At 42.5% G+C, this 12,066-nt stretch overlaps 1 protein-coding gene across 1 annotated transcript in view; it reads left to right on the forward strand.

Annotated features, from left to right (window-relative positions):
• Window positions 1-12,066, forward strand: part of ctu2 (cytosolic thiouridylase subunit 2 homolog (S. pombe)) — a 117,460-nt gene that overhangs the window by 55,776 nt on the left and 49,618 nt on the right. Inside the window, exons 5-7 of the mRNA XM_080036528.1 lie at window positions 7,238-7,298; window positions 7,427-7,536; window positions 7,718-7,959. Coding sequence (XP_079892654.1) covers window positions 7,238-7,298; window positions 7,427-7,536; window positions 7,718-7,959 — 413 coding nt within the window. The remainder of the gene's footprint in view (window positions 1-7,237; window positions 7,299-7,426; window positions 7,537-7,717; window positions 7,960-12,066) is intronic.

Below are 12,066 nucleotides of genomic sequence, written 5' to 3' on the forward strand. Positions count from 1 at the left end.
TCCAAATGTAGCTTTTTAATTGTAAATACTTGAAAAGGTGTTTTTTGGGATTTGGTATCTCTGACATAATTTATTAAAAGAAAGTAAAGCTCCATCTACATATAGATCTATTATTTTCTGGATGCCTTTCATATTTCATAGCCTGAACCCTCTATCCTTTTTGCCAGGTGGAAACTGTTCATTTCTAGCCTGGAAATCCAGACCTGCCGCTAGCAAATTAAGTTTGCTGCGCCTGTTGGTCTGGACACTTGCTATTGAAGCTCATTAAATATGTCAGAAAATTCTGAGCTATGTTTCGATTTGTTCTATCTGATATGGGCCAGAGCCCTATGTATGGTGCTCTGGGGCAGACGTAACCGGATGACGACAGTGCTCTGAATGCGCCATCGAAGCCGTGATGGTAAACAACTGAGATGGCTTCGGATATGTTGTTTGAGTTTGAGACGACTTTGGCCTCGACACTTAACGATGTGGAAGACGGCACTCAAGTCTTTTATTAGCAAGAAAGAGGAATGTTCTGTTTTGCCAACCGACCACGGCTTTTCCTAATATGAAAGTGTTTGTGCTTTACGTTGAAGGTTATATACTAACGAGTGGGGAGAGTTGCAAGTTTTTCAAAATAAACCAGTAAAGGGTCCCAGACTTTGTAGAATTTTTGGTTGATCCTCTAAGAAAGTATTTAAATTTTTGAATTTTTAAAAACATCATATCAGAAAAACCACACTGATGCCTTCGGTGGTAATTGGGATTTGCATTCCAAAAGTATTTTCCTTCGAGCAATCAGAGTTGCAAAAGCAATAAAAAATGTCTTGCTAGTGGCTATCGCAGTGTCATTACCTCTTACCCCAAATATAGCCAATAAAGGGCTAGGTTGTAGATCTAGGCGACAAAAGCAATATTCAAAATCCCAAATATTGATTTCCAAAACTCTCCCAACTTGGAGCACGATCAGAACATTTGAGCTAAGTCTGCGTTGGTGGCTCTACAGCGATCACACGACTCATCTAGTTCAGGGTATATTTTAGCAAGTCTGACCTTACTAAATTGAGTACGGTGGAGAACTTTAAATTGAATCAGATTGAGATGTACACAAGAAGAGGTTCCTTTCACACAGCTAAGAGCCCTAACCCATGTCTCATCTGAAATGACTGCCCCCAATTCTTTTTCCCGTTTTGTCTTGATGTTGTCTGTTGATACTAGGGATGGGCATAATTACTCGATGATCGATCATTGATCGTTAAGAATTTTGTCGATCATATAGCCGTTGTGTTGCGCAGTGTGAGTCCCGCAGCACAGCAATGAATTTCACTATGTGGCAGCACCATAGATTGTATGGGCAGCAATAATAAATCCTACCAGCAGGGGGAGATACTTAACTAGTAGTAGGAGACAACAGAACAGGCTCAGGCAGCAGCCTGCGAGCTGCCGTAGATGTCAAAACATAAACTTGAAGAAGTCAAGGCGAAGTTTGGCATCGGACAGCTTTAGAACCGAAAATAACTAAGTTCATTAAACATTATGAAGCCTTGTATAAGCGCAAAACCTCAACAAACAATATGTTTTTAGAGCAAAGCGAACTACTTCATTTGCAATCATAGAATTTGTAGACAAAGTTACTAATGACGCTTTTCCACCGCACATGTAGCTCTACTCGACTCAACTCGACTTAACTCAACTTGGTTTGGAAGCAGCACGGGTCGTTTTCCACCGCAAATAGTACCTCCTGAACGTGGGCGGGGTCGTCATACAAAGGGGCAGAAAGCCGACTCCGGACTCAAGTAGCAAAGCAGAAATTACGAGAAGTTGTTGTACTATTAACTGAAACAACCGCCAAAAATATTTATTGGAAAATGTTTAAGTAATACCCCCCATGTATCTGTTTGCTAAAAGAAGTAGAAGAATATTGCGACGGGCCAGTAAAAGGGAAATTGGTGTCCCGGTGAGTGACTCGGTCAGCTGTAGGGAATCCGGGATGCGTAGCCTACATCCCTATGCACGTTAATACGGGCATCATAAAGTTGTCTGTTTTGCACTTGTTTCAGGATACGTGTTTGCAAATGCAAGCCGTGTCTCAGCCTGCATATTTTACTGAGGTAATCAGTACAGCCCGAGGCTTGTAATGAAATCGCTTGCTATCATTTCTGTCCCAGCTGGCTACTATAGGCTACTGCTAGCTGCCCTACATGTCTCCTCTCCCGTCATGTACAGTATGTTTAAAGTAACATCCACAACAACCAACACAACTGGGTCAGCTTAGCGAATATATGGACATTTCATTAAGTGTTTTCGGATCTGTGATGCAAATCAAATGAAAGAGATCCAGATAAGGCTGCACGCGGCGAGACAAAATACGCTAAAAGTCTCGGAGAGTTTGGGAGTAAATACAAGAATGAAGCTGGTAGTCTCTGGCCAATCAGTGGCCGGCAGTCTGTCGACGTAACATTTTAGCATCGGCTCAGCTCGCTTGGAACCTAGAGCGAGGCGATACCAAAAAAACAGCCGCGAGCAGGGACCAGGTACCATGAAATTACGGTGGAAACGCCAAAAATGCGAGTTGAGTCGAGTTGAGTTGAGCTGATACCATGCAGTGGAAAAGCGCCACTAGGCAATAGAATATAAAGAATATGCAGTTCACTTTGGTGAGCCTAAACTGACCTGGTTTGATCTGTATTAGATTCAAGATTCAAGATTTTTATTAGTGTCCCAAGAGGGCAAATTGGTTTACAGTGAGGAGAGGCGACAACACATAACAGTACAAACAGTGACGGACGCAAACATCACAACATGTACGCAGGCCTGGGCACTAAAGTGCAAAGTGCAAGAATCAGGGAAAAACCAACACAACAAAGTCAGTTCCTTTCCCTCCACAACTTAAGACGGGCCACGCTGGGGATAGAGTCTTGCTGTACGGCAAAACTCGCCCAAGATATGACCAGAGGATTCGGGCTCTTAGTAAAGAGTGTTCCCGCTCTGAGAATTCAAGATTCAATAATTCAATAATTTGTTCGCACCAGGAGAAGTGGTTAAACCCACATGACAGAACAAAACAACAATGAACACAATACACTGTGGAGACAAATTGCTCAAAAGATAAAGTGCCAGGATATAAAAAATCTAAAATACAAATTAAAAAATTAAAACATTAAAACATTAAAATAAATAAAAATAAAAGTCATCACAACGCAAATAAAATAAATTATCTGCTGCTGGCCGCATTGAATGCCCGGATGGCTGCAGGGACAAAAGAATACCCGTATCTATTCCTGCTGATCCTAGGTACACACAAACGTTTGCCAGATGGCAACAGCCTGAACTCAGAGCTCAGCGGGTGGGCACTGTCAAGACGGATATGAGAGGCTTTCTTGAGCAGCTGTCTGTTATAAAAGGGATTGAGGCCCTCTAGCTGGATGCCAGTGAGTTTGGAGTCAGTTTTAACAATAATACCAAGGGAATTTTTGTCCTTGACAGTGAGGTTACCAAACCAGCAAATGAGAGAGAAGGAGATGACCGAATGTATATATGCACAGTAAAACAGTTTCAACAGGCTTTTTGAAACGTTGAATCTGGCTAATTTCCTAAGGCAGTAAAGACGTTGCTGGCCCCTCTTGCACAGCATGTCCGTGTTAACATCAAATTTCAGGTTATTGTCGATAATCGTGCCCAGGTACTATTTCCACTGGCTGGCCACAGATGATAGTGTTCTCAGTGGGATGGGGGCCACGTCTGAAATCAATGCAGAGCTCTTTAGTTTTTGAGATGTTCAGCTCAAGGAATGCATTGTTGCAGCAGGTCAGAAAGTCCTCTGAAACCTGGCCATGCCCAGTCTCATCATCATTGAGAAGGCTGACTATGACCGAATCATCGGCGTATTTGATAATGAAACGGTTGTCGTGGTTACTGCGACAGTCATCGGTGTATAAAATAAACAAAAGAGCAGAGAGAACACAGCCCTGTGGCGAACCAGTGGAGGTGGACAGAAGGCTAGAAACAGTTGTATTCACCTTAACACATTGGGATCTATTAGTTAAAAAGTCCAGTATCCAACCTACTAAACATGGGTCTAGGCTAAAGGTGTTAACTAGCTTGTCAATAAGAACATGGGGCTGGATCGTGTTAAAAGCCGAGGAGAAATCGACAAAAAGTAGCCTGGCTTGCTTCTTACTGCCCTCAAGGTGTTTAAAAAGCAGATTTAAAAGAGTAGCAGTAGCATCCTGGACGCCTCTTCCCTCCCTATAAGCAAATTGAAAAGGGTCAAGAAGGCTCTTTGTTTTTTCTACAAGCTCTGATTTGACAAGTTTCTCAAACTGCTTCATAACCAGGGAAGTAAGGGCTACGGGTCTGAAATCGCTAAATGTTTTTGGATTATTGCGCTTGCCAACGGGTACTATGGTGGACTGTTTCCAGAGGGAGGGTACTATCTGCAGTCTGAGAGATCTGTTAAAAATCAAATTAAAAATGGGACCCAATTGATCCGCACAGGTATTTAATAAACGGCCGCCGATGTGATCGGGGCCTGGGCCTTTACGGGGGTTGCATTTTTTGAAGCAATTGATCACATCCTGTTCCATAAAAAAGGGTTTAGAGGGGGGGAGGACAGAAGTCTATTTTTGATCACCGAGTGTTCCTCATTAAAATCGTGCGTTTCGAATCTGACATAAAAATTGTTGAGGCTCTGTGCAAGGTGCAAGTCACTGGTGTAATTGGCTAAAGAAACCTTTTTTCTTTTCTCTTTCAGCCCAGTGATTGTTTTTACGCCGTCCCAGGCAGAGCCCAGATTGTTAACTTTAAGTTGGCTCTCCATTTTATCCTTATAGGTCTTTTTGCCAACCCAAACCTCTCTTTTAATTTCTTTTTGCAGACGTCGCAGTTCTACTGAATTACCCTCTTTAAAGGCTTTGTTCTTCATATGAAGAAGAGGTGTAAGGGACTTAGATATCCATGGTTTAGAATTAGGATACATTATCTATTATCTAGTGCCGTCCAATTTCTTCCCTAAAGGCTCAAGAGGTTCACTTAATTTCAAGCAGTGTTAACATTTAATTTTTTTTATGTGAAATAATTGTAATGATTAAGATAACCAGGTCTAAAAAAACTCCAAAACTCACATACAGTCCCCTCCATAAGTATCGGAACAGTGAGGCCAATTCCTTTATTTTTGCTGTGGACTGGAAACATTTGGGTTTGACACCAAAAGATGAATATACATTACAATAGATCAACATTTCAGCTTTAATTTCCAGGTATTTACATCTGGATCTGATAAATAACTTAGAAGATATCATTATTTGTAAAGGAACACCACATTTTTAGGGGAGCAAAAGTATTGGAACATGTGACTGACAGGTGTGTTTTGTTGCTCAGGTGTGTCCTATTACATTGATAATTCAAATAATAAATAGCGCTGAATGTCTATGCTTAGTTTCAGATTTGGGTTTTGCCTGTGCAGACTGCAATTATTATAGTTAGAGCTGTAACCAACATGAAAACTAGAGAGCTGTCTATTGGTGAAAAAGAGGCAATTGTGAAAGCCTGGAAAAGCATCACAAAAGAAGAATGCACAAGTTTGGTGATGTCAATGGGTCACAGGCTTGATGCAGTTATTGCAAGCAAAGGATTTGCAACAAAATATTAAGTTTTATTCACTTTAATTTATTTTATGTCTATCTGTTCCAATACTTTTGCTCACATAAAAATGTGGTGTTCCTTTACAAATAATGATATCTTCTAAGTTATTTATCGGATCCAGATGTAAATGCCTGGAAATAAAAGCTGAAATGTTGATCTTTTGTCTCATATTCATCTTTTGGTGTCAAACCCAAATGTTTCCAGTCTACAGCAAAAATAAAGGAATTGGCCTCACTGTTCCGATACTTATGGAGGGGACTGTAGGCATTTAATAAACAAGCTGTTGGTGATGTTTCCTCCTTGATCCAATTTGCTTTAGGTTGAGTTTTTTTTTTACATAGCTACTCAACAGCGTAATGGGTAATGGCCACTGTACTTCTCTTACAACCACACTGTGGTCTGAGAGCAGACAATTCTCAAGCTGCATTAATGGCGTGAATATCATGCATGTGGGTAAATGGCTGATTTTGATTATGACACAGGGCTGTACAGTGCGACAGTTTTGATCGCATTTGCTACTGAAATTGATCACGTGCGATGATGAATACAAATCCATTCGCACTCCTGCGACAGGTTGATAATGAGGAGAGGCTGTCTTTGAAACACAGAGGAGCGCTGCACAACACTGCTTAGAGGGCTCTACATTAACACTGCGGGTAAATGAGTCTTAGGCAAGTAAGTTATTGAGTCCACCCTTCACTTTGGCTGGTGAAAGATATGTGCTCTCGGGATCTGTGCTCCTGCAGCGATTCTAGGTAGGCTATAAAAACTTCACCAACGGCAATTACCGGAAGGAGACGGCACATTACCGCAGTTAAGTTAGCGCGTGTACAAACAGAACATTTCCTGTGCGCCTTCACATTAAAAGCCTGTTACTGGCCAAACGTGAGTTGACTTTTATTTTGAAGCCGGTAAGAGCAGGAAGTTAGCGCTTTTTTCTAGCTTGAAAGGCAACTCATTCAGCTGCAGCGAGCAGTCAACAGTAGCCTAGTCTATTTACAAAGTTTTAAATAACCCACTGAAAAGCTACTCCCAACACATTCACAACAACCTATTTAATTTATCCTAAATTGTACCAATATGTATACTTATTTATTTAATAGGCTATGTTTAATGTTTTAAAGTTTGGTTTTAATTAACAGAAGCAATTGGCAGGTTAGATTTTTTTTTCTAAATTGCAATCAGTGCACCCCTATTCATTTTTCCATAATTATTACTACACACACTAGGATATAATATGAGTTGAGAATCTCAAATGAGACCAAGATGACATGCTCAAAGGTAATTAGAGCGAAATGCAAGGGTTAAGGTTATGCAAGTTTTCGATCATACTTTGTGTGCTACCAAATTTATTTTTGTGCTACTGAATTTTTTTGCTTGCTAGCACCAGTGCTACCACCTAAAAAAATAAGCGTACAGCCCTGTAGACACCAAACTACCAAAAACCTAGTCATGTCTCCTAACATAATACTTAATAATGATGAACTGCTACTTTTGCATTGTAAATTGATTCAATATGGTTCTGTATAAACCTGTGGATTCATAATAACCTTGTTTTCTTGCTTTTGTTGTAATGATATTTATGGCACTCAAAACATTTTCTTCCTCCCAGGGTTTGAGTCTGAATGCTCACAAGAAGTTGAGATTCTTACCTGGCATCGTCTACATTGATGGTAACTTTATTTGGGACAATCAGTCTTTTAACTTAGTGTAATTCTTATTTTGTATTTCTGAAGGAGTTTTGTCTTTTCTGAAATGAGCCTTACCAAAACTTTTTAAACTGATTATATTTGTTTCCCAGAGGGTGGTGCTGTAGGTCAGTCTCTGGAGGAGAGAAAAAGGACGGTGACTGATCTGCAGGCTTTGTTCAAAGCTACTGGCTTCTCCTTTCACATCGTGCCTCTAGAACAGGTCAGTTGGGACACAACAGGGGTCACCAACATTCATCAAATTCAGGTTGAGCGTAAAGCTGCCTTCTTACATGCACTTTGTTACTTAAATGTGTCTGAATAAATGCCCAAAGTCACTTATGAGAGATTTAACAACACCAGACCAAATTTGTTATTGAATGTGTCCCTGTACCTCCCCTCAGGTTTTGGACCTTCCGAGTTCAATTGTGCAGACAACCCCATCACTTTCAGAGCACCCAGCCAGCGCCTACAAAGCAGCTGTGGATCACTTAATTCAGAATGACAGTGGTGACTATTTGACACTACAGGAAGATGAAAACGCATCACTACCAGATGTTCAGGAATACCACACAAAGTTACTGCAGCAACTGACCGGATCTGCTAAGACATTGACAGCTAGAGAAGACCTGCTAAACACATTAAGGTCAGACACAGGGATGCATGCAATACAATTTCCCTTTTAACAGCCCAGCTCTTTTCAGAATTCAGAAAAATTACATGAGATTTATTTTCAAAAATAAGAAAAATGAAAATGTGTAACCTGAGAAGGGGGAACCAGCAACCCTAGTGGTGTGGAGGGGTCGTCACACCTTTCAGGGATGGATAAACTATTCATATTCATTATTCAAGACTGCAGCAAATGGCTGTATTGGTCAGCACAATGTTTTGTGTATTCAATATCTTTTGCTAGCCTGGAAATCCAGACCCTGATATCTTGAACGATAGAGGGTCTGGCCACGATCAATAGTAATTTCCAACTCAAGGGGCGGCTCCTACTCGTGCATTTCAAATGCCACTGCACGCAGTTGGATAGCACTACAACCAATCAGAGCGATGCACAAGGTGACGTAAGCCCCGTTCGTTTAGCGAACATCTGTTAAACTGTTAAATGAAACGTTTGCCGTGGTCGGTCGGCAAAACAGAACATTCCACTTACTTGCTAATTAAATATTTGAGTGCCATCTTCCAAATCGTAAAGGGTCGAGGCCAAAGCAGTCTCAAACTCGCACAACATATCCGCAGCCATCTTTGATGTTTACTATCACGGCTTCGACGTCGCATGCACGTCACTGTCATCATCATGTTACGTCCTCCCCAGAGTACCATACAAAGGGCTCTGGCCCGCCCATATTAGATAGAACCAATTGAAACGTGAGCCCAGATTTCTGGTCTTTTTGAAAAAGCTTCAACGGCGAGTTTCCAGACCAACAGGCGCAGCAAATTTAATTTGCCAGCGACTAGTGGCAGGTCTGGGAATACCAGGCTAGACTCTTGCAGAAATGTTTCCCACTTTTCTATTTTATCTGTGGATTTATAAGACATTCTACTACATGCAACGGAACACTGGCAGTGGGGGGAAAGATACCGGACCAGTCGTTTGTCTCCCCTGGCACGGATTTCGCACACTGCTAGCTGAAATATTTCTTTCCAGCTTCCACTCATTAGGCAATACAATGGACAAACTTCAGCTAATGGTAGGGAAAACAGTGACTTTTCTGCAGGTTTCGTTTAATTGATCACAGAGACCTGGCTGCGTGGATCTATACTTTACTCTGAGCTGCAGCTGGCTGGCTTCCAACTCCACAGACCCAGAGCATTGCAGCAAAGCAAAAGATGGAAGAATTTTGTTTTATATATGCCTATCACGCCGTCTCCCGGGCTGCACTGTTCCACCTCATGGTCCACCTGATTGCGTCATACAGGCAGAAATAAAGCTCTGCAAACCTGCTATGAGGACATCAAAGCATTGGACCAGTGAAGCCAAGGAGGATCTTCAGGTGTGTTTGGACTGTAATGACTGGGATGTTTTTAGGACTGCTACCTAAAACAGTCTGGATGAGACACAGGGGGTGTTTCGTCCTAGTTTCTGTGAGCACAGGGGTGTGCAACAGTTTGGAAAATTATAACCGTTTAGGAAGAAATCAATAAACAAAAACTTTAATTTTTAATTTTTTTACTTTTTTTGTTTGGTAAATTTTTATTATTTCCGGGAGTGGTGGGCGATATGAGCTACTGTAGGCTACTAAAGCAAATAACACAATCACATCATTTATTCATTTAACTATTTAACTGCTCTACCTTCAGTTTCACTTTCCTTTTCATCTCCGTCTCATACAGCTGGTCTGATCAGCTGGTCGGCTCACGAGTGACAACGGCCCGACAGCGGGAGTCAGTCCAATAATGACAGATTATCACTAGGCTGGTTATGATCACTTCAAAGTCAAAAAGCAAAATTATGAAATAAAGGCCTCTCTCTGTCTATCTGTCTGCCTGACTTTCTCACTGCACACTGTCACTCCAACAGCATCGGCAACAAAAACAAATTACGTCGTTCTCGCTGCAAACCAACAGCGTCGCAGTGCGCGAAGCCAGACGGTTTACATAAATGCATACGTGCGTCAGCACATCTCCCCACTGGACGTGCTGTCAGCCCGGGTTTTCCAGGCAAAGTACCGGCTGCGCCGTGCGGAGATCCAACGGCTGATCACTCTGGTGTCTCCACACATCCAGAGAGCAACCCGCTGCAATTTTGCCTTCAGCCCGGAGATGCAGATCCTGGCTGCACTGCGTTTTTAGGAACATATCAACCTCTTCTGAGGTCCAACAAACCCAGCCCCTACCCCTTTACCACCAGTCACCAAGCACTGATCACTAAACCATAAACCCACAACCACCACACCACCCATATCAACTGTCAGGCTGAAATAAATAAACAGAACCAGCAGATGTAGGCTACATGTAACGTCCTGCACGCTATCATTTATTGCTGCAGTGTCCGGGTGCTTTACCTGAAAGTCTGGCACTGGAATGTTAAGGAAGTATTGTTGCATACAGTATGTGGGACTATAGTGTCCACGTTTCTGAGGTGACCAGGTAACAAGTGGGAAATAAGCGGCAAAACATGCTGTGCTGAAAGTAGGGAGAAGCACGGGCGTCAGGGCGCACATTACGCACACGTCCTGAACCTACGCTTAGATAAATTACAAATTGTATGGGACTTTTTGTCACTAGGTTTGACACCCTCATTTCAATGCGAAATTATCCACACAATACATGGTTGAAAAGGAAACCAAAGTAGTTTATTGAAACCATATGGGGCGGAGGGCGTCAGCTTCACCTGCAATGAAGGGAGATTGAATAGTGAAATTAAACGGGATACATTGCGTAATGCAGATAAAAAATAGAAATGCCCCGTACCTGAATCCTGGTGAAGGATGATTGTAACCGAGATGCAGTGACTCACCGGAGCATTTTTTCAGGTAAAAAATAATAATTATCAGTCTCCTGCTTTATCTGGACCATCTCTTCCTGCAGGGCAATTTGTCATTTGAGTTAGCCCTCTATCCCCCGCAGTACCACCAGCTTCTCCCTCTCCAGGCGCACCAGCGTCTCGCTGCAGGTGCAGGTTGTTATTGCGGCCCGCCCTGTTAAGCCCCCCCGCATGCGGACACCGGGCCCTGCTGGTTGGCACGCGGGGGCACGCAGCTTCTTCCTCACAGCACCCCAGTCAAGCAGGCCACATGGGCTGGAGGGGGAAATCTTTTTGGCTATGGCCTGCCAAACACGGTTCTTCACCGTGATTTTCTTTTTGCCCCTTGTTCCCCCGAATAAAACATCACGGTGCTGCCAGACCTCATCCACTAAGACGCCCATCTCCTCCACAGTAAACAACTTAGCGCTCCTTCCTATCCGAACCCTTCTTAAAGCAGCTCCGAGTAACATTTAAATATCTTTTAAACAGCCTCATGTTTCCTCTCATAATCATAAATTACCTTTAACAGCAAACGAGACCATCAGTGCAAAGAAAGACGTTTTTATATAGTTTTTATTACTGCGTTTGGTCTGGTCGCACACCCAGTCCGATTTTCGGTTCACGCATGCATGCTCTATGGTCACATATCCATATTGGTCGCAGATTTCAGTGTGGCGCGGCAACGCGATTTGAGAAGCCTTGTTTGAGACAGTTATTTGTCTGATAACAGGGCTGAACCATCAAAGAAAAAAAATAAAATGCAATGAAGAAAAGCTAAAAGGGAGAGTGATAGGCTGGCGGGAGGGCGTTGCCAAGCAACGTATACACAATTTCACGGGAGCGAACTAGACTGCAGTGTTTACTCCTAAATGAATGAGCGGTAGCCTACTAAAACAAAGTTTACTTTGCCTCACCAGCATCATCAGATGACCATTATTCATTTGAAATAGTCATTATTTACAACAACATAAACACATCGTGATCCATACTAACTGCCGTCTCTCATACATTCGCTTTGTGTGAGGACACGGAATCTTTCAGCTCCGTGAGAGGTGACACTGCATCAACTCATTGCAATCAGGTGTGTGTAGCACTGACTGGCATTAGTTGATGCTGTGTCACTAACCACTCTCACGGAGCCGAAAAGAGTCCGGTGCCCTCACACTTTCAACACACGGACATGCACTATATTGCTTCCTGATCATTTGAATCTCGCACGCCCGGCACAAGCTAGAAAACAGCTTCACGACTGGCGTCGTAAAAATACTACCACTTTTG

The sequence above is a fragment of the Ammodytes marinus genome (assembly GCF_949987685.1).
Source record: "Ammodytes marinus genome assembly, chromosome: 11".
NCBI lineage: Eukaryota > Metazoa > Chordata > Actinopteri > Uranoscopiformes > Ammodytidae > Ammodytes > Ammodytes marinus.